General features: G+C 44.8%; 1 protein-coding gene across 1 annotated transcript in view; it reads right to left on the bottom strand.

Annotated features, from left to right (window-relative positions):
• Positions 1 to 276: 276 nt before the first annotated feature.
• The window catches only part of prr36a (proline rich 36a), a 37,183-nt gene continuing 13,655 nt past the window's right edge, over positions 277 to 23,804 (bottom strand). The window contains exons 2-6 of the mRNA XM_033623722.2: positions 17,163 to 17,841; positions 16,896 to 16,986; positions 7,846 to 8,024; positions 4,984 to 7,635; positions 277 to 2,839 (exon numbers count right to left, since the gene is read on the bottom strand). Coding sequence (XP_033479613.2) covers positions 1,746 to 2,839; positions 4,984 to 7,635; positions 7,846 to 8,024; positions 16,896 to 16,986; positions 17,163 to 17,739 — 4,593 coding nt within the window. The 5' untranslated portion in view covers positions 17,740 to 17,841 and the 3' untranslated portion in view covers positions 277 to 1,745. The remainder of the gene's footprint in view (positions 2,840 to 4,983; positions 7,636 to 7,845; positions 8,025 to 16,895; positions 16,987 to 17,162; positions 17,842 to 23,804) is intronic.

Here is a 23,804-nt window from a genome sequence, read left to right as displayed (position 1 = left end):
GCATCATGGGCTTCTGTCAGAAATCACATGGTTTCAGGTGTGTGTGTTTAAAGGACTGAAATGTAATGTTATAGTCAGTGTTAAGTTTGTGTTTTCAGTGGTGTAGGATGTCGAGTGTGACGTGACAGAGGTGCTGAGTTTCAGTGTGGTGTCGTGTTGGTTGACTTGAGATGAGACACGGGTTCTTCGCTGGCAGCGTCGGAGACTTTCTTGCCCTGAGTACAGACTCTGTTTCAGGCAGCGTCATAGCTACCACTGAGGACGTGTCCTTGGTCATTTTGTTTGGTGTAAATTTGGGAGTTTTAGCAACCTGGAGGTAGTTTACTTTATAAGATGAAAGTTTTACCTTGTACAGGTACAGGTAGATTCCAGTATGTTTATTGTACACACAGTATACTAAAATTGTGCTTTAAGGCCAACTAAAAATAAATTAATTAAAAACTAGGCCTGGGTTTCAATGTCATTGCTTCTACAATGTGTTAATTTGGGGAACAGAAATGTTCATTTAATTTGCCAAAATATATTAAACTACTCAGTACATCAGCATTAAATTAAAAGCTAGTCTGACGTTTGTTTTTAAATCAGGACAAATCTGATTAAAGAATAAGTACCCATGCCGAAGAATATGACTAAACACTTGACTATTCTTGATACAGTTCAGTTGGTTCAGTTGGTACAGTATTGAGGTTGCATGCAGAACGTTTTACCTGAATAAACAGAATGGGAGAACTTAAAACCCCGCCCCTGCTGCTGGTCTACATACACATAGGACCCGCTTTACTGACTTGACTTACCTTGACCTTAATCCAATTTTCAACTTTCTATGTACTAAATCTAACCATTTAGTTTGTTGGGAGTGGTAGCTCACCTAAAGTAAGCACTACCTGAGAGTCTTGATTCAGGGCAAGAATTTTCAACCATGTGTTTTCTTCTGCCTTTTTTTGCATGACTTAACAGCAAATGCTTGGATAAACTGCAATCAACTGAACTGATCTGTGTTTTCTGTGCTTTGTTTTTACAGTACAGTTAGAAATCCCTGCCTCTCTCAAATTAATCTACAGCAGTGGTTCCCAACCTTTTTACGATATGGCCCCAAACACGTTGGATCTGTCTATAGGTTGTGACCAGATCTACTTATGACTAATTATTCCTTCCTCAGATTGCTACATTTGAGTGCTTAGGCCTAATAGGTAGTTTCAGTAGTTTAAAAGGGACAGATTAGAGAAAAGCTTGAAAAATAAAATACCCTTGTTGGTTGGGAACCACTGATCTACAGCACCAAAAGTGTGTGGTTGGACCTCCAGGGCTGGGCAGTGTATAAGTATGGTTTATTGTCCATCTTTTTGATCCTATCATGGATTTTACTCAACTTCTCTCAGTTTATCTTTGTAAAATACTTGGGAATGACACGAGCATCAACAATGTGATGTAGTTTATCTTCTTGAGGAGATATTCTGATGTGTATCAATATCTAAGAACTACTCCTAGCTATTGCATTGTTCCCCACAAGATTTACCTCAGTCTGTACAGCTGTTTAATAACGTTGCTTCACTGTGTATAATAATAGCACAGCAAATGTGGGCTGCTCTGCATACATGTGTCCATCACCTTATTTGCTGTGTGCCTTTGTTGTGAATTATCGTGTGTGTGTGTGTGCGCACAAACAGACAGCACTTGTGTCATCTTCCCTGTATGAGTGTTGATGTTTAACAGATGTTGTACTCGGTGTGTGTGAGTGAAATCCCTCAGTGATGTGTCTCCAGCTCTACCACTGTCCATTCTCCCTGTGGGGAGCTCCCAGTGGCCTCTGGGGAGAAACTACTGACAGAGGTGACGGTGGCAGAGGGAGGGGTGAGTGGAGGCAGCAGGCTGGGCCACAGGCTGCTCTCCAGGGGGCTCAGTGTACCTCCTGCGCCCCCCGGTAGAAGCAGCAGAGAGGAGCATCCATCTCTGTTCAGCAGCAGTGTCTGATTGATCAGCTGCTGGACTATGTCCACTTTCTTCCCCCAGTCCAGGTCCAGGGGTGGGGGCCGCTCTGGAGACTCGGGAGGGCAAGGGGAGGAGCTGTCTCCATCTTGGGAGGGGTTGCTGGATGTCTGAGGGGAGTCTCGGAGAGGAGGAGGACTCTCGGTGGACGGCGAAGAGTCTTGATGTTTGTCTCCATCTGATATCACCTGTTCACAGTCATCCAACTCTTCATTTGACGTCTCCTGTCTGAGCTCGTCCTTCTCTTTAGCGAGCTCCTTTATTCCCTCCTCTTCATCTTCAGCCTCATCGTCATCACTATTCTCCAGGGCCTCATAGATGGTGCAGAGGCCAGAGGAAGGGGACAGCAGCACTGTCTGACCTTTATTGGACTGTTGCAGTTCTTGTTGCCACTGTATGATTTGCTGCCTTTCCTTCAGTTCCTGCTGTTGCTGCTGCAGCTGTAGTTCAAGGTCTCTCCTCTGCTCCTCCTCCTCTTCCTTCTTCTTCACCTCTGCCTGCTCTCGGACCTTCCTCTCCACCTCCTCCTTATTCCTTTTTATTTCTTCTTCGGCCTCCTCCTTCTTCCTCCTCTGCTCCTCTTCCTCCCTCCTTTTCCTCTCCTGCTCCGCCTCCTCAAGCGGTTGGCTCTGTTGCTGTCTGCGTTGCTGCATCTGCTGCAGCTGTCTCTGGTGCTGCTCCAGCCGGCGGAGCTGGGGGCTCAGCGCCTGCTGGCCGAGGTTCCTGGGCGGAAGGTCGGCACAGGTCAGCTTCGGTGGGGCGACGGCAGCGACGAGAGGTTTGACGATGTCGCAGTAGGTTCTGGGGTATGCAGAGTGATCGCGGCGGTGAGGGTGCGGTAGTGCAGTGAAGCCTGTGTGTGAGAGGAAGTGGGAAGGAAGATTACAGTAGCGTGATGTTATAAAACAGGTCACAGGCAGCAGGACAGTGACAGCAGTGCAGTGTGAGTACAAGCAGAAGGGTGTAGAGGGAAAGGGGGGTGTGGGGTGGCCTTCAGAGGCTCATACTTGCCAAAGGAATAGTGGAAGCATTGTGAAGCCAAGCTCAAAGGTCTGCCAGTAGCCTACAGCACCAAACTGACCGGCAATCATTTGTGGTTTTGTACTTTGAACAAGTGACAGTGGGACATTGTCTGAAAGCTGTGCAGCAGTGACAGATACAGCTTGTTAAATATTCAGTGGGGTGGAGCCGTAGTATTTGTGTAAAAACAGTGAACACATCAGAAAATGGTGACCCTAGGTGAAGTGACTGGGGGTGGTGGCAGGGCGAGGGTAGAGAAATTTGTGCAGAGAGCAAACTCTTTTTTTTAAGTACATCTTTTTTAAAAAAAAAAAATGACACCCAGAAAAGAAAGATTTATGTGAGCAAAAAAAAGCAGCCATCTTCCTGTATATGCAATCACTATCAATTATGGTGAGACATAAACAACCACAGAAAAGCACATTGCGAGCTTAAACCGTCATCACCTGTGAATGAAGTTTAAAGTTAGTCAACCGGTGATGCATGCAAAAGCTCTCCATGCATTTATAGACATCCAGCATCACAAGAAAAAACTAAAATAGCTTGGCTTTAGAAGTGAAGGCTAGACATTATTCCAGTACATCAAGTCCTAGAGCCAAGCTATTTGGCTGACCCTGAACAAACCAATCCAAAGTAACGTAATGAAAGTCAAGTCATTGTGCAACAGTGACATGCATAAGCATAAGTTAACATTAATACAGTGCTGTAGAACAGTGCAGCAAGAATGCTATTAAAAAAAGGTAGTAGAAAAGAGCTAAAACAGCAACACACCCACAGTGGACTGGAGCGATATTAAAGCAGAATGAGTGGGCTCTTGAGACTGGATGATGTCAGACTTCTTTTGCTGCTTGAGATGCCAAAGTTGACCCATGGATGAGAAGGTCTGGTGGTGTGGACGATCAACTCATGGCAGATTTTCAGACCAGTGAAGTCTCTGAAAGGCGTACGTTCCTGTTCATCGTGTCCAGTTTTCAAGGGAAAGGCCACAATGTGTGTGTGTGTGTGTGTGTGTGTGTGTGTCACTTTGACTGTATGGCAAGAGAAAGGTGTAGGTTGAAGGCTACATGGTTGGCTAAGTGAAATCTGCTGCAATATACTGAGATGTGTAGAGCCAGTAGTAATTAACTGAAAGTTTGTAAGACCTTGAAATGAATGTCCCTAGTGTTGGATGACTTCTCTGGGACACAGATCCACAGACCATAATTACGCCACTCCCAAGCGCCCACTTCAATAAAACTGTCCGCTGAGAGAGTACGTCATGGTAAAAATCTAATCTTTATTTAAAGTTTTAAGGTTCATTACTCCAAAAGATGGATAAACACAAGAAAAAGCTGGGGTACATTTTAAAGTGCGAGAAGAAAGAGAGATAAGGAGTGATTGGGGATAAGGACGATTGAATGTATCGTACGGTAGGAGAGTGAAATCCAACAGGATTATACAATCAAAACTCATTGTCAGTTGCCAGGTTTGTTCAGTAAAAAGTATTAGGATAAATACACATGAAAAACATGTTACACAGTTCATTACACATTTCTTTTGTTGTTAGGCTTAATTTTCTTGTTTTCCCTCTTTAACAGCTGTAAACAGACAAGTCAAATCCATGCCAGTTCAGGGCAACCACATAATTCTGTGTTAAATAAAACAGAAAACAGAAACCAAAAACCCAGGCACGCTCACACATTAGGAGTAAATAGTAGTAGCTATTGCACATACAGGAATTTAAGCCATATACTCATCATGGAAATTTGATATCAGAGGGAAGTGCCACTGCCATCCTCTTTTTATTTCTTCCCTTTTTTTGCTCTCTGTTTTTTTGTTTGTTTATTTAACTTTGATTACGTCCACCCCCAGAGATTTCAGGACAAACACTGACGACAAGAGCTACAACAGAGATATTGTGGGGGAGGTTGGAGCGGGGCCAGAGGGCGTTAAGGGACATTACTTGGACTCTTAGGGAGAGGATGAGCTATACATTACCTGCAAAAGAGTTCTCAGTCTTTTCACAGATAGCAGAATAGTAGGGAGGCTGGATGTCATCTGGGTTTTCCTCAGGTTGCTGCAAAGTGCTTAGAGTTGACGAGGGGTCCAGGGCTTCCTCAGGCCCTGGTGCTTCCTCCTTGACATGCTCAGCGGGCTCCGCTTCCTGCTTCCCGCATTCGATGTACTGCTGCTCTGCAGTGCATGGCTCGGTGTGAGGTTGCGGGATGAGAAAGGGCTCCTTAGCCTCCTCGGGCAGCTCCTCCAGGGAGAAGATTCCAGGGCTCTTGATACAGCTCTCCCCTGTGGAGTGGGCGTTGGAGTTTGAAGCTGTGGTCATGGTGTCAAAGCCGTATGACGCCAACGATGTAGCTGAAGGTGGTGTGGTGTCTTCGCCTGCGCCACCTATCACCTCCTCCATGTCAGCTTCCTCTCCCTCTTCCACGGTGGACAGGCAGCGCTGGGCTGAAGGCTGCGTGTCAAAGGTTGTCTGACAGACTGCTGGAGTCTCCAAGGAGTCATCCAACTGAGCCTCTCCCTCTGTGTCGCTGGCCTCGTCTTCTGTTACTGAGGATGAGGAGGGGTTGGAAGTGGGGGCAGTTGCAGGGCCACCCAGGACTTCATCAGCGGGCAGCGTCTCAGCCTCAGCTTCCTCCTCTCCTTCCCCGTCTCCTCTCTCTGAGTACATGCCCATGTCCTGGTAGTCCAGGTCAGGCTGTGGGGAAAGCATCTGGGCTTGCACATCTTGAGGCTGCAGCCTCCCGTCTTGATTGTAGTCATAGAGTTCCTCTGGCGTGCTGGTCTCGCTGCTCAGGGTGCTTGAAAGAGACATTCCTGGGGCAGAGAGGAGAGCTGGGACGAGGGTCTGCACTGGGGCTGGGCTGGACTGGTCCATGTACATTTGGGCCTCTAGATTTTGTGGCTCATCTTTGACAAAGGAATGATGGGGAACTTCTTGGTTTTCAGGAATAAAAGAAGCAGAGCCTAGTTCTAGCCAAGCTTGGGCTGGGGACTGAGTTGGAGTCTCAGTGTCTGCTTGCCAGGGGTCTGCCAAAGGACTAGCTGCAGCCGCTCCTGCCACCTGTGCAGGCTGGGGGATGTGCTCAAGAACCTGCTGTGGCTGCAGAGGTTCTGCCCAAGGATCAGCAAAGGGGTTTGGTTGGTCCCACTGAGCAGCTGGGGCAGAGGGCAGCACAGGAGGGGGAGGTGGGGGCTGAGCCACTCTGTTCAAGTTGTCCAACCTTTCATCCTCAGCAAAGTCGTCCTCATCTGCATTCCCGTAGCTTTCCAGCCCACTCTCTGTCACCCCCTCACTAGCCATCTCCACATCTTCATCCTCCTCATCATCATCCACATCATTGTCATGCCTGGGTCTCTGCGGTTCATCTGCCCGCTCTGAGCCCACATCCATGTCACACACCCGATCATCATCATCGTCCTCATCATCGTCCTCATCAAAGTCATTCACTGGTATGTCAGGAACTTTTTCAAAGTCAGGTGAACCAGCTGAGGCTCCTTCCATGTCAATGGCTCCTTTGAGACTGCCGTCTCCCAGATCGTCCATGCTCTCTGTGCCCTCCAGTACACCAGGGGCACTCAGCTCAGACGCACCCTGCTGGCTGCCGCTTACTTCCTCAGAGTCCAGCTCAGAAAGCAAGGCGCCACCAGCCCTCCAAGCAGACCCTCCTGCTGGTCCCGCCGACCCAGGACGAGACTCCTCTGTGGGCTGTGTGGTTCCACTCATTTCAGACACAGAAACCAACTGGCTTCCCTCCCTCTCCTCTTCATCCTCCTCCTCATTTAAATTGGTAGGAGAAACTGCCAGAGGGATGGCATTTGTCGCTGCTGGGAGGGCTGTAGATGTGGAGGGGGCTTGGTCTGTTAACAGGTAAACAGGCTCCTCTGATATATCTGGAGGAGAGGCCACTGGTGGTAATGTAGGCTCAGCTGGGGCAGGGGTCGGCTCCTGCGTGGTTAGTAAGGAAGCACTGCTTTCTACCGCCTCCTGGGGTGGAGATGTTTGGGGTACGGCTGTCCTAACAGGGCTTTGTGGAGGAGATGAAGCAGCAGCATGTGTTTGAGCAGTCTCTTGAGACTTGGTTTCCTGGGCCACGACTGAGGGAGGGACCTCTTCTGGTGCAGGGGCAGCAGGGGATGGTACTTGTGGGAAGGACTCTGAAGCGCCCATTTCTGCCAGCACAGTCACTGCTGTGGCAGCTACTACTGCTGCACCAGCAGCAATCTGTGCTTCTACAGCAGGCTTGGTCGTATTTGAGACCCCTGTCTTCTTGCCAGTAGTGAAAGGTGGGACAGCCTGTGTGGGTTTGGTTCCACGTTTTGCCTGAGGGGTGCTGCTGTTTGCAGGTCTGTTGGCTGGAGAGGCAGGCGGGGTTCGACCAAGGGGCTGTTTGTTACGGGCAACAGACGGAACAGCAGCTACAGGTTTCCTTGTGGGAGTTGATTTCGCAGGTGTGGGAGTTTTGGGCTGTGACACCTTGGGGTCTGCTGCCTTCGCTGTTGTGGAGGATTTGGAGGCAGAGCTGAACTTTACGGCGGCCATGGGTCGAGAGGGTTCAGGTTTTTTGGTGGCAGTGGATGTTGTAGCTGTTGTAGGTTTCTTTGCCACTGCAGCAGAAGGTGGGCGACTGACATCTGGTGCACAGAGAAAAACAGCAAATGTCATTTTACCCTGTTTGCTGGTGCTTAAGTCAACCACTTCATGCTACTTTGTTACAGACATTTCAGGCTAACAACTTGAAACTGTCTAACCAAAACAATAAGATGTGTTTATGCAATTCAAATGAAAATAGGACATGGCTTCAGAGAACTGTCTCCTCCAGTTTAGAAGCAGTAACGCCTTACCTTTCTTAGGAGCAGCAGTTCTGGGAGGCTGTGCTGCTGTGGTCCTGCCAGTAGAGGGTGCTGTGGTAACTCTAGAAGCAGAGGTTTTGGTGCTTGCAGTGGTGGAGGGCTTGACTGTAGCTGAGGCGGGCCTTGCTGCAGCAGATGCAGGTCGAGATGTTGAGGGACCTGTAGCAGGCCTGAAGGAGGACAAACAAACATGCTCAAGTGGCAAAAAAAGCTCAACAACAAAAACAAGTTCTGGCAGCTCAATTTTTGCGGTCCATTCATTTTGTTGGCTAAGCTCCAAACATGAAACCAGATGCTCTGCCTCTACATGCATTTACAAGCATAAATAAATGACCTGCCTTAATGTAAACCACAATAGCAATTTCAACAGGAACCCATTATCGCAGCACCATCCATCTAGTGCCACACTGTAAGGTTGCCTTTATTCTCCAATCACTTCCATGAGACAAGGACAGGGTGTAACGAGAAGGAGGATGACAGGAATAAAATAAAAAGATGGAAGGGAAATGGAAGCTTGAATAGGAGAAGAATGACAAAGAAAATAGGTAATGCAGAGATAGACGAGATGAGAGCTGAGGCAACTAACAGTGACAGGAGCAGAGGGTATCGAATTAAGAGCTGTATGGTGAGCAGAAAAAAGATGAGAGTAACAAAAAGAGGGAAAGCAGCCAAACCAAAGAGGGAGAAAATCAAGGACAGTGGAAAAATTTGGTTAAAAAGAGGAGGAGAAGGAGAGAGGGGCATAAAAGTTAAGAACCCATACAGCAGGTGGGGAAGGAGGGAAGAAAACAGTCTTCAAATCAATCCTGTTTTAAGCTCCTGGTCTACTACTCAGTCAGGAAGAGTTCTTATGTGACACTGCACTAATCCACTCAATCACTACAACAAGCCAAAACTCCTTTCCCCACTTCCTCTCTTCTTCCATTAAGCTCCTCTCCTAGACAAGAGGAAAGATTCAATATGTGCTCTGCCTTCAGAACAAACACACTATGGTCTACAACACCTACAGTAAACCTAACATTATGTTGATTCACTTAGCAAGTTAAAACCCATCTAAATGTCAAAATTGGCAGAAAAGAACACTCTGAAGACACCACTCTGCCTCTTGGAGACTCAATCCATTAAGCCTTGTTCACACTACATGACACCCTGAGTTTACGCTTGCTGACAGTTTTGCAGCTCCCCAACAAAAGCCTTAGATCAAAGGCACATCGGCGTTGGCTCAGCGCTTGAGCACTCTGTATATTGTTCAAAAACTAGAGCCAAAAGGGTCGCAGATGCTCCCCAGATATCTAGCATGCTAAATATCTGGACCTGTCGAGGACTTTGTCAGTGAGCTACAGCCACTGAGAGTGCAAGACACGGGGTGAAGACAGACAAGCGGTGCTGCAGCGCTTTTCATGGTGTGCACATGTGTGCTTGAAAGGGAGAAAGAGAAAGTGACAAAGATGGGGCAAGAGAAGGCGGAGCATTGCATGCAATGTTTCTGTAAGTTATATGGGACGTCCACTCTACCCGCTGAGCTACTGAGCGCCCCGCTTTGTCACTTTTTGAATTTGATATATTCTAGCATGCACCCACCCCTGGTTCAACCTGCACATCACATGACACTCATTTGGGATTCCTGCAGGTGAAGCATCCTGTAGTGTGTGACCCCTGTTGCTGGCATGTAGTGACATGTAATGACCACAACAACTTCAAAACTTGATTACAAGACAGAAAGTTATGAAGTGTGAACAGCGCAGCAATCCCAAGTCTTTTTATTGTTTTAAACATACCTGACTAAAACTGATCCTCCTGCCAAATTTTAGACCCCCAACCCATGTCTGCTGTTTCTGCTACATTTCATTAATTACTGACTGGGCATTCCAATTCAAATCTGCTTGTTAGATATATGATACACATGGGCTCAGCTGACTGACACAATCACAGCCACAAAGGAAAACACTTTTGGAAATATCAAAACTTGAACCCTATCCAAGTCCTTATTCAACATTTTCAAGTGTTACTCAATAAAATATTCTGAACCTCAAATTTGATACTTCTGAGCAACCCATCATATGGAGGTTGCCAACCTTTTAAATTGAGAGCCAGTGTCTTCATAGTATTAAGCAATGTAGAGCATGTAATAAAGTTGTAGGTATCTTATGTTAGAGGCAGGACTACTTTGCGGTATTATTCAGTTATGTTTTTCAGAGCCTTACTAAGGGCCAAATCCTTTTCTTCAAACAGTCCTGCTCTGAGATCAACTGAAGTGATCAATTAAGAAGTATTTCCACATGCCAGCACCCTGTTATAGGATACAGTTTGATCAGCGGAAGCAAATTTGTCAGTGACATCTGTGCATCAGACTAAAAAGTGCAGTAATATGAGCAGCAGTAACCTACATAAAAATCTGAATGTTGCTTATGCTGTGCTATATTGGGCTCTGTGAAATCTCTTCACAATACATTTGTTTTGTCAGGCTCCAAGAATTTAACGTAGTCTGTGCTACAATGCACTGCTGCATTGGCAAACCTACAAAGTCAGTCGTTTAAATGAGCTAGATGTCACCCACAGGCAGTACTAGCTTCTACACTTAAACCCTGGTGTGCAAAAACTATGCAAAACCTCAGCACTGTTCATAATTCGTACAAGTCGACATCTGTTTTTAATAAAACTGAGTCTTTGCACAACAACCAAGAGCTGCGTAATCAAATGTAACTGCCTTAAAGAACTGTGCGACCCCATCGCCAATTACGACAACCTCCATTACGTCTTCTTTTGGACTTGGTCTGCCGACATGGTAGATGATGTAGACATGAACTGACAGAGACACATTGACTTAGATGGCTTTCAGCGGAGCAGCATGCCTGCACACAGATGCCGCTCCCACATCACAATAACCATTACAATGACCATTTGTTTCCCCAGGATCAGACAACCACTGCACAGACATGGACTCATAGGGGTATTGTAATTGGCTGCTATCAGACAGAAGATTTGGGTTGTAATGCGAAGTCCAGCCAAAGCACTGGGAAGTGTGTCAGACACAGAGATGAAATCTGCCCTGAGTGAATGTTGGGTAACGATGAACAAGAAGCGAAAAATAAACAAGGAGACACACAAGACGGGAGAGAAGGGCACGGGTCTGTACTTTTAAGCAGAAAAACAATAACAGAATGAGGGGAAAGGTAGAAAAAGGTGCATTAACTGGGGCCATTTTTATATCCAATCCTGCAGACAAGCAAAATATGAACTGACAGAATCACTCAATTATAGCAGGAATCAAGGCAGACATAATTGAGCTGGGAAAAGTGAGACTGAGTGAGACTGAAGGATGAAATGAGACTGCGAGACATAAATGAAGATGAGAGTTAAGGGATGGGAATAAAGAGGGTGGGGGGGGGGGTCGGTCATAGACACAATATAGCCCCAACCCCACCCTCTATTATTTTATGATGAGTCAAAACTCATAAAAGGTTTGATCTAGAGGGACAGCACAGAGAAGAACATGCAGATCCACTAATGCATGTACTCCACACACTGCCTGTGGGTGGTGGCTGATTGCTGGTGGTTCTGTTGTTGGTGTATTAGTATGGATTACACTGCCTGCCAACAGAGGGTTGAAATCAATACAAATAAAAGTCCAAAGGGAGAATGAGAGGCACTACACAGCCATCTACAGGATGTTAATGACCAAACACAAGGTCCTTTTAGGGGCAAAGGTCAGCAGAGGGAGTCACTCATGCACTCTCTTTGTTTTGCAGACAATATTCCCAAATGTTTGCGACAGATGCAAACAACACACCCATGGTATTTTAACACGCTGAACAGCTGCAACATCTGTTTGGCTAAAAACCAAAGTGTAAACAGGAGCCAAGGGGGTTTCTGATGCCACACCTACTTCCATCCATTCATCCATGGTTCCCTCTTTACTCTTGTTCCTTCCAAAAACACAGCTGGGAGGCTGAACTCCCTTGGCATACCCACTCCTGTAGATTAAATTATTCTGTTTTAATCACGCCAAAGAGAAAGGAGAGGGCTTGGCCAGGAGGTACACTTTATCCCTGCTGCAGTAAGCTCATCCTACAAACAAAATGCAGTCAAAGTACACATTTTGCTGTCTCCGCCCATTTTCCCCCTCACTACTTCAAGGGCCCCCATCCAAGACAACAAATAAAAATGGAGCACCCTAACAATACCTTGTTTGGCTTGTAGGCTGTCCAAAACCAGCTGCTTTACTCCTTCATGCAGGGAGCACACATTCCTCGGGTTTGTGTGAGCCTACGGTTATCTCCTTGACAATACAGAGTGGAGGCCTGAATCAGCTCAGTGGAAAGTTGAGATGAAGTGTCGCAGCCTAGCAATAGCATGTCAGACAGTGTTGGCTCTTATGAGGCCCTGGGCACCCGCCGTCACTGTAATAGATGCCATGGGCCTTTTCTGTTAGGACAGTAATCCTGCTCCCCACCAAGTCGGGGAGAAATGACAGTTTTATCTCCAATGGGACAAGATAGAAGTAATCCGGAGAAGAGGTGGGGAGAGAAACAGACAACATGTAAGGATAAAATTGAGAGCCAAGCATATTGTGCAAAGCCAAGTCTGTCGTCTACGGCCAGTGCAATGGGTTCAGTGTATCTTGATAAATTCTCCATTACGGCCTATTCAGTTTTTGAATAATGAGGGAACATTCAGTATCTGAAAGAGCAAAAACTACCATCCACCAGCATTTCTGTCCAATCCCAATGGGAATGCTATGAACATAAATCATCTTACTGATTGTTCAGCAACATAATCACTGCCCTTCTCATGTTACACAACTACACTCTGAATTTAACAGTCTCTATATGCAGCTAAATGATGGATGAGTTCGAAATATGGGGACAGCTCGATGGGAGTTGGGCTTTAAGGAGGGCTTGAGGAGATCCTGGCGAAATGCCCGGCACTGTGCATGCACAGACGGCAGAAAAAAAGAATGGGGGGGAGAGAAGGGAGATTGAAAGAGGGGGTGGGGTGGACAAAGACTGATTGCACAGTCAGTGCAAGGACACCATAACCCGTCGTTGGAGGAGAGGAGAGCAAAGCAGGTGCCAGATTAGAACACATTTGGCTTCTACTCCAGTTATCAGGGGTTCTCATCTACCGCTGAGACAGAGTCATCTTCTTGTCAATTCAGATGGATTGTGTGTCTACTCATGAATGCGTTTCTCAAGCTCCTTTCACAAATGCACTGCAAACTTGAAATGATCTAGACATCACCTGAGGGAGATGTACGTGAGAATGCAAATGTACAAATCAGTTTGATCAGACTTTACTTTGCCAGCTCCATGGTACAAAGTCTGTGTAGTGTCGGACTGAGTCCATGTGTGATGTGTTGATGACATTTTCAGCTCGGACGGTACCAGAAGAAAACAAACATCCAAGGGTGAAGAAGAAGAGTCATTCCCACGAAGACTGCAACAAAAATGCCTAACTGGATAGATGGCGAGATTCAGGAGCTTCAGTAGGTAAGGGCAGAAGCCGAAATTGTCAGACAAATTCAAGAACAGCAACAGACTGCGTCATTTATGAACAAATTACAAATTGGATACGTGACCTTGGTGTTCAATCAATTTTATTTATAAAGCCCAATATCACAAATCACAATTTGCATCACAGGGCTGTTAACCCAGGTCATTTCCTGACGACTCTACGCTCTAACCAGGCAGGTAGGCAAGAACACTTCTGACACAGACAGCCTTCTGTTGTGTCCTACGTGTGTGAAAGGGAAACTCCTGATTCTCCAGACACTGTCCAAAGTTCATATAAGAACGGTTTTGGTTACATACTGTAACTAAGAAACAGAAATACCAACACATGGCTGAAAACAGCCCTGCCACCTTGCTGCAAGCACAAAGAGTGTTCAGCACAGATCCAGAACTGCCTTTTAAATCATATCCTTCAAATCTTATTCCCACCATACCTAAGCACAAATCCCATTTCCAGGATCTCATAGCTGAACACGATCACCAAATCTCATTTGTCCTTCATGACTGAGGCTCTGGCAAAAGTGATTCATTTCTCAAAAACTCAATATTTCCACTTCTCCCTTTGGGCCAATTACCATCAATACTTCATGAGGGAGGCTGGTCTTTACACTGGTCTCAGGTGGTGTGTTCCATTAGACTTTTAGTGAGATGTGGTTTATGTTGGCCTTCCTGTAGGACTCAAAAGATCTGTGAATGTGTGTTTCCATGTGACAGTTTGGGCAACAATGACTGCTGTTGCCTCAGCAATATGACAAACATATCAGGGCTGGAATTACAAAGACATAGCTGCATAACTACAAGGAAGAGGCTGTGCAGCCATTGTGTTACAGCTAAATAATCTCATTAGGTATTGTCAAATCATTTAACACCATTAAATTCTTGTGTTGCTATGGATTGTTAGTGCCATCGGTCTGTGTCAATGCAAGTCACCACTTAAGCTGACAGAAGGTCTGTCGGTGTTACTGCCCGTCTCTGCCAGAGAGCCGGCACGAACACTAACACTGACTGAAAAGCACACCACTACTACTCTTGCTACACAAAGGATGCGACACGCCACTGACTTTGACATCACATGCAGGTGGCACGAAATGCAACACGCATCATCTGTCACATGGGCGGGCACCTGCTGCTGTTCTCCTGTTGTCCTCTCTATGTCTCAAGCTGAGAGGCGAGTGCCTGATGTCACGTCCCGGAGAATGAGCCAGGAAACAGTCACATAGGGATGATGTGCTGCTGTAATCAGACTCCAACACTTGAAATGCATCATCTGATTAATTCAGAGGATGAGCTTCTCCGTGCTCACACCCTTCCACACACAAACAAACACACAGAGTAGACATCAAGAGCAATCACTCCCTGCTTGACCAATTGTCACCCAAAGCCTACGTGGTGCCAGAGTATTAAATTTTACATAAAACTGAACATGGTCACTCTTGAAAAATCCAACACAGAAAATAAACTAAATCCTCCTGACAATCAAACCAGTGACTAATGATGAAGAGGTCATTGAATTTAATAATATATCAAGAGAAAACAACAACACCATTCTCTGGGTCCACCTTCTCAAATATGCAAATTTGATTATTTTCTGTTTTATAATATTGTAACTTAATCTAGGAACTTGGAATTTTTTAAAAAGTAGAAATAATATGAGTGAAAAAACGGATAAGGAAAACAACTTTGGTTTCAGCCTGAGCATTGATCCCTGTTTAAAAGTTCTATATCTACAATAGAAAGAGTTGAGGTATAGAAATTGGTGCCGTTACACACAAATAGGCTTTTTTTTAAATTTCTTATAGTAAAGACATTATGCAATGACCCTATGCTGCTTCAGAAAACAGAATGACAGCACAGGGCAGCATATTAGTTTTTATCTAATAAGAGATCATTAAGAGAGAAGACAAGTGGAGAGAGAATCTAATCAGGCCTTTGAGTACAGAACACCACATCCTGTGGAAAGATGTTGAAGTGATGGATTATGGATCTGGCACTCTGTAAACTTTAGAAACATCACTTTATATACACAAAGGCCTATGACATTAAATCAAGTCGAGCCAAGTTTATTTATATAGTCCAATATCACAAATCACAAATTTGCCTCAAGGGGCTTTACAATCTGTTAGAGCTTCATTCATAATGTTAAGATTCAAACACAAAACAACATTCGAATGCTGGGCAGCTTTTTCCTGCACAGTTGCAGATAAAGATAAGGCTACACTAATATTATTAGTATTATACTATTTGCAGAATTAGTTTCCAGTGGTGGCTGTGTAGGATTGTTTCCAACTCATGAGATCCAAACAATCCCAATGACTCCAGAGCTTTTTCCAAGTCCAAAAGTTAAAATTTAATGAAAAAAGACAGGCAATCATTTCCAAAACACAAGTTTTTATCTAACAAAATATTCTGCTTCTGTCCGTATTAGTTGGCATTTAGCCTTTGAAAAACAACATCTCGGTGTAGTTTGCTCTCCCGCTTGGTGCTCAGAAATGAGGCACATATTAATGCTGTATTAACGGGGCAGTGTAGCAGCAATCTCACAGCACCATAAATTACATTTATTCATTCATTAAAGTTGATTTAATAAAAAAAAGACTAACTCATTTAATGCAATGAATGACTTTACCCAAATTGCAGGTTTTGTTTAAGGATTTTTACGGTGATGACATCATAAAATATGACGACAGACATTTGAAACTTGCTTTGAATGTAAAAAATGATTCTGTAGAGAGCACAATTTGTACAGCAGACAACATCCTCAAGTTTAAAACTTCTAATCACTATTTCACCAGCTGACAACTATGCTTGGCAACATTTTACAAAAGCCTGTAGTTTTCCTTGGTATCTTGAGTTTCTTTCGAGTAAAAAGTCTTAATGAACAAAAGCTTTCTAGTCCCAGTGGCAGTAAATGGCACGGTCAACTATGAAATTCTACAACACCCCAACTGATCATTTGAGAGCAGCACTTCAAGTCCAACTAGAGCACTCTCTGTCCAAACCACCAGCTCAGTATGAGAGGGATTATGATCCGAGTCAATAGCTCTCTGCCCTGGGGAGGTGGGGCTGGTTTCTGCCAGGGGGTCTGTTTGGGACAAAGCGGTTGTTCTTCAGTATCGCTGCCTCTGTTAAGGCCCTCTGTCTCAGGTTATTTCTGCTAACGTGACTCACGCTCTTGAAGCGAAATTTGACTCAATAACAGCCCAAAGACCACAATGGTCACCGTTCTCCCCTGCTCTCTTTAGGGCATCAAGATAAACAGTCACCCTCTCATCCAGTTTGCAGGGGGGGGATTATAAAGTTGAGATCTCAGAGAGGGGGAGGATGTGTGTGAATGACGGACAGAAAGACAATAAAGAGCAGGAAGAAAGAAAGCGAGGGAGGAGTGTTATTGTTAAGTAAAACAAAAAGAAGTTTGCAACTGCATACTTTATTCAAATGCCTGTGTTAGAGCACTCTGTGGACACTGCACCATCGGCCTCTGTTTAGATTACTTTAGCATTCCTGCTGCCTGGTTTGGATAAACATGCATACCTGGTGGTCTTTGAGGCGGCGGCACCATCCGCGGTTTTGGTCGAAGTGCTGGGTTTTGGGGCAGTGGACACCGCTGCTCTGCTGGCAATAGCTACAAAAATAAAAATGGAAGGACATTAAAGTGAGACTGCATAGAAAAAAAAGCAAAATTAAGATGTTTAAGCATAGGTTGTAGCAGAGAAAAGTCCTGTATATTTTCAGACATGAAATCACATAAACTACATCGGTCTTTTTCATTTCAATGCAGTTTTAATTATCTTGTCTTACCTGTGGTTTTGGGTCTGGCTACATTAACAGTCTCAGCTGGTGGTCTCTTCTTAGTAACGCCATTCACTGTTGTTGGTTTGGAACCATTTGTTGCTGTGGCAGAAGCAACAGAGGTAGCCCTAGCCGATCCAACAGGCTTCTTGTCAGGCACTCTAGTTTGGTTCTTGACAGTTGAAGAAACTGCTGCTACACCCACCGGCCTTTTCGGTACAGCTCCCGCTGCGGATGGTTTTGCTGTAGTTGTCGTTTTCTTGGCTGCAGCTGCAGAGACATTGTTAGAGGATTTGACGTCATTCACCGTGCGGTGTGAGGCAGTACCTGGCCGCAACCCAGAGGCCCCTGCAGATCTAGCTGTGGGCTGTGTTTTAGTTGCAACGGCTTTTGGTTTGACTTTGGCATCTGCTGCCACTGGCTTGCCACTGGCCTTCGGAGCCGTCGCAGGTGCTGCATCACTTGCAGCTTCCTCTGGTTGCGATGGGGCTGGCTCTGTTATGTTGTCCTGCAATGACGCAGGCTCTGCTACTGCTGCGGCTTCGGTGGGCTCCGTGGTTTCCATGGTATCCCCATCCGGTTTCATTCCTTCCTCTTACAGGTGAGAATGCCAACGTTGCTGCTTCCTTGAAAAGGTCCAGGGGCTCACACTCGTCTTGACTGGCCCTTGCTCTCACACTTCAATGTCCTGCAGAAGAACAACAAAACACATCATCACAAGGATATTAATAACTTTCTTTTACTGCACACCTACTCTTAAACCCAGAATTGAACCATGCCTCACTACTCATGAAGTCATATGATGAACATGACACTGTCAGCCAAAGGAAATGCCATTTATGGAGAGGGGCCTCCAAGGAATTTGAAGGAGTCTGAAAAACAGGAAGTGAGCACTGAAAGATGCCAACAAATCTGTTTTGTAGACCAGTCTCGCTCCTCCACAGTGACTAGTCAACCCATCTAACACAATTACCATGATAATAATGCATCATAATGTGTGCGGTATCAAAATAAACTCAGGAATCACTATTAAAAGTACCACAATAAAAGCAGTCGTGGTTGTTTCAATTGCACATTTTATGGGGCAGAAACAAAAAACTGATGACTTGTGACTGCGCTCCAAATGGCTTCCAGCATCTTGAAACTGAAAGGGAAAAAGCTGTGGTTTGGAGTGCTGAAAGCCAAGAGAGGCTTCACAATCTCCTGACATGACACACAGCCCACAGAGGAGGAGGAGAGGGAGGAGGTGAAAAACAAGCACCAAATGGCCCACTTGTCAGCCATTGTCTTTGTTGAGCAGATGCAGATGGTAATCGTTACATCATCCTGTGATCACTTAAGAGATTTGTGTGCTGGGAGATTCCTTAATTGACAGTATTAGTGGAAAACTTGGAATTTATGTAGAGTAGAAGAAGCTGTGGTGAGGTTGGAGAAAGGGACGAGATGTGGAGGATGTGTGTGAGCTTAGTCATATATAGGTCTTGAACTCATTAACATCAGTCAAATTCTTTTATTCTGGCTGGACAGAGCTTTTCTGGGATTCGTTACGGGTTTATTATTTCCCCCTCGATCATCCCCTCCTCCCACACTCCTCATTCCTTTGCCCCTCTGACCACAGTAGCTTCTCCCCACCCCCTCCCGATTACTCCTCTTTTTTCCTATATAGCCACTTGTTCCTCCCCTCCTCCCACTACTAATAGATCTGCTTCCAGTAAATTGCTACACATATGGTCTCGCCAGTAGAAGCTCTGTATGGCCCACAAAACAAGCTGTGCAAGAGATGGATTGAAGAGGAAATAAAAACAGGTTGAGAAAGATGGAAAAGGGAAAAAGAGCAAAGACATACTAGCATATAATTAAGTAATGGAACAAAACAAAAGCTTCCAAAAAAGGGAGAGTAAAAGTGAATAGGTTTCCTTCTACTAAGCAAGAAAGACAGGAGTAAAAATATCAATGATCAAACCATAGGCCCGTTTCCACCGCAGGAACTTCGGGGTAATTTTACGGGGCCGGCGCCGTTGGTGCGTGTCTCCACCGCAGGGACCACCCCCGAAGGACAGAGTTTCGGAACTTTTACAGGGGCTAAACAAGTCCCTGCCGTGGAGTAGGTACTCAGAACGGCCCCGAAAAACTCCTGGGTGGGGCTTGGGGTTTACTTGGTGCTGATTGGATATACATAAGGCGGGATGTGACGTTAACAGAAAGTAGGGATGCACCGAATATTCGGTAATCAAATATATTCGGCCGAATATTGCAAAAAAACACACATTTGGTATTCGGTGGAATAAGTTAAAAGCAAGGCCGAATAATAGCGGCGTTTTGATAACGCAATCAAACGGCGTGCCGTGACAGGCGGAATAAAATGTCGGTAGTGTGGCGATCCGTCCGTCACGGCACTCGCATTTGCGACTAAAAATAGTTTTGAGCGAGCAAAATAGGCTTAAATCATTCAGCACGCTGTGCAAGCAGCCTACAGATTTCAACCAGCAGCAGAAACAAAAGGCGAATCCCATCGGTTGTGGGTTGAACGGGGGTCACAGACACAGACAGTAACGTTAATGTATTCCTGTCAAATACGGCAGCCATCGGCTTACCGGGCGACGGAGAAGTCGGTTCCAATAATATCCTCTTCTTGGTGTCATGACTGCCCAGAAGTACCTGAACAGCCGAGCCAGCCGAACACAGGTATGTGACGTGTCAGAGGAGAAACGAGCCGTTCACATTACTCTCTTTCCGGCAGTAACGGCCCACAAACCTCACCGCACTTTAGGGACTGTTCTTTACTTATGAAGGGACTGTCAGGGGAGGAGAGTGGCTGGTTGATTCTTATTTTATTTATTTATTTTTATTTATTTAGTTATTTTGATCCCCCCTATGTTAATCACTGATTGATGCTGTGTTTGAAGTATGAGTAAGTCAATAAGTAATTTATTCCATTGAAATATCAGTGATATATTATAGAAAAGTGATTTATCTTTTTATAAATGACACAAGACACATCTGCCTCATTTGCGCTGTGGTATCCTGATACTACTCAGAACCATGATATTTTCACTGGTATGGCACAGTGGGTCCCAATTTTGGTACTGTGACAACACTAATCTGGAGGGGGTTCATCTGCAAAAACTAATGAAAAACTAAACAATGATATTCGGTATTCGGTACTCGGTATTCAGCCAAGCGTTTAATAATATTCGGCTTCGGCCACAAATTTTCATTTCGGCGCATCCCTAACAGAAAGCGACAAAATAGCCGGCATTTTTAAAACTCAGCAGACAAGGAGTCATGTAAACGAAGAGACACGCCAGAAACCCAGCAACCACCTCAGCTCCTTCCATGTTGATAATCATCTTTCTTATGTCTGCTTTCTTCTTCTTACTTCTGCTTCATACTTCTGTTTCTTCTTCTTTGTTCTTCTTATTTTTTGTTTCTTTGCCGCATCGACCCGGTCAAAATGGTCGCACATCGATTACGTCACATCCAGAGCCCGGTAACTTTACAGGAACCTTCCTCCTACTCCGCCCTCTCAGTGGAGACACGGCGGTTGAGAGGGCCGAGCGAGAGGACGTTCCTGTAAAGTTCCTGCCCTTCAAATAGTACTAGGAACTTCTTCAGTGGTAACAGGCCTCATGACAGCAATTCAAAAAAGAGAGTAGACTCTGCCCTCTCGGTACAAACTAATAAAAAGATCACTAAATATATCTTGGAAAAAGGCCAATGAGCAAACTTTTCCACAGCCATAAGATACTGAGTGCATTTATACAGCCTCATGATGTAGAATAACCAAAGTCTACACACGTTTGCCTTTAAGATGGATAAAGTATCTGTATCCATCTCCAGCTGACACATTTCCAAAAGACATTTTAGAATTAAGTCTTTTAAAAAGGCAGCACTTAATGTTGTCCAACGGTCAGGAAACATTTTTTTCCTTGCCAGTTACACATTAACATCCGAGGTAATACTGCTGCCCCTTTCTCCCAGATCCAAAAATGTTGATACTTTTGCACTCCTATTTATGAGGTTAGTCTGAACTCTTCTGCGTCAATGTACTGGAGGTTAGTCAAGCCACAACGATGCTTCATCAATAAAAAGTCAACTGCATAAATGGACCATTTGTTGCCAGTTTTTGACTAACTTATTTAGCCAGTTTAGTGTTGATAACCTCTGAATACACCTCCCTACAGACTCCACACAAACACCCACACCATACATACAGCCACTGAAACCCCTAATCTCTTGTATAAAACAGTAAAATCCTACCCTTTGGTTCAGCCATGGAAAAGTTACAACCTGGACTCAGTGCTTGCTGTACAACAGTTTCCCTCCTGCTGCCTTCTGTTGTCCTTCTTGCTCTACTCCGGTCACTGTGGTTACAAATCTCACACAGAAAGGAAGCTTAGTAGCGGAGAGTAGCCTCTCTACCAACACAAAGTTTGGATTGTTACTTCCTCTGGAAAATATCACACCTTTAATGATCAATTAGATAATGTGCAGAGCCTTTGGGACAGTGTTGCACATATCAAACCCACTGTCATTACTCCATTTATGAATGGGAAGGTTTGGAAGCCATTAGCAAATTGGAAACCTAGAGAAGTGGTAAGCAAGGTGGCTTCTTACCAGTCCCTCTGGATTTTAATCTCAATGTGTTGGCATGTTTGTGTAAAGAGAGTATTTACATGAGGAATGGAAAAGCTGGTTTCTCTCCTTGTCAGCAACGTTCACCCAGTTTATTCAGACAGAAGGAGCTGATCCAAATGGAAAGAACACTGATACAGGGAATTTGACTGGCACCGTGACGTGCGTGGCATATTTTGGCCAGCGCAGCTACTGATGCCAAGGGCTTAGCAGATCGCAGAATGAATCACATTCCTCATGTGATGACCCCCTTCTGGGCAAGTAAAGGCACCATGTCTAACCAGCTGACACTATGTGACGCAGCGCAGAGGGGAGGTGAATGGATCACTAAAATCCCATCCACACACGCACACACGGATAAGGGATGTTTTACTAAATTACAGCTAGACTGCTCTGCAGAGCTGATGCTTGTTTTCACATCCATCAGACCACCACTTGACACCAATACTATACACAGTTTTGGGATTCTTCAGGCTGTTGACATTGAGCTGAGAACATGTTGAGTCAGAGCTCCTGATTTTATGTTCAGAAAAATGACTGCACAACAACACCAGCAGCATTTTTCAAATTGTCCGTCTAGTCGAGATGAAAAACCTCATGCATTTTGATGAAATACAAAAACACCCTCTATTGTCTGCCATTCTCTCAGTCCACATTTGCATAACAAATCCTAGTTCACTGAAGATTTAAAAACCATATTCAGGACGCAGCATGCCTTCTTTCTAGCCAGCTCCACATGGCTAATATCACAATTAGTTCAAGACCCCTGGTGACAGTTACAATGTGTTGCACTTATTGTGATGACAAAGACAAAGGCCCAATGGCTGAAAGAACTGCAGCAATATGTGTTTAGCCCAAACTGGAGAAGAGTGTGTTTATAAATGCAGCCATCACTTTGTAAGACTGTTAGAGGGAGTCTGTCTAGACAGAGAAAGGACTCAGTGGCCTCAGTGGTATTTACATTCCACTTCTTCTAATAAAGAAATATGGCCTTGTGTGTCATTAAATCTTACTCCTGACCTCTGTCTTGAGGCAGTTTAATTACATCTGTCGTACCCCATCTCCCAGTCTCTCGCTCGACTCGTCCAGACATCAGAAGTGGTGCCTGACAAAATGGGTCATTTTTAATACTGTGTCTAATACAAGCAGAGGGGGATTTAGCTGTGTTGAAAGCATGGCAGGGGTTTGGAATGCATTGTGCAGACTCCTGGAGGAGGTGGTGGATGATGGGGGCTGTTGATACTGATGCTGGGGCTTAATGTCATCTGTAGATTTACCTTAGAGTGCTGTAATTACAAAACAACAAGAGACATAACACATTAGGAGTGTAACAGATTGGCTCTGTCTAAACACAAGCCAGGGAAGGAAAATTAGGGACATTTCAGTCTTTTCAAGTACTTTTTTCCTTAGGTACCTTTTTGTATTAGAGCTGAAACAACTCACTGATCGACAGATAATTAATCAACTATTCCAATAATAAATGGATCCTTTAAAAGGCATACTATGTGGAATTTGTTGCTTTCAGTTTGTAAACACAACATTTAACTTCCTCCTCGGCTCAACGAGACAGAGCAGCGGTGGTCAAGCGAGCATGAGAGTGAATGAAGAGACGGAGCAGTGTTACGCTAATAATGAGTGACTAGCAAAAACAATTGTTTTGTCTATGAAACTTGACAGCTATTACTGAGCTGAATATTATACTTTGGTTAAATGATGTTGTTGTTGTTAATCCATGTTTTATGGCTGTTGGGAGAAGTCTGCCTTCCAGATAGCTCTGAGGTGGAAAAAGATCATGGTTTGGGTTAAAGTGAAAAGATTTCTGACAGCAAGCCTTGAAGGTTAATTTATCCCATGTACTGTTTTATGTGTGTTAGTGGAGTCAATTTAAAGTAAACTTGACTGCACTTGAGTGGTTACAATTATTAACAATATCCACGCGTTGTTTTTTAAAGGGTGGCAGCTTCTTCTGTAACCAACTGTGTTCAATGGGCATATTGTCTCATATCAATCACAGAC

This window comes from Epinephelus lanceolatus, chromosome 3, assembly GCF_041903045.1.
Source record: "Epinephelus lanceolatus isolate andai-2023 chromosome 3, ASM4190304v1, whole genome shotgun sequence".
NCBI lineage: Eukaryota > Metazoa > Chordata > Actinopteri > Perciformes > Serranidae > Epinephelus > Epinephelus lanceolatus.
Note: the sequence above shows the minus strand (reverse complement) of the source record. Positions and strands in the feature narration are given on the sequence as shown.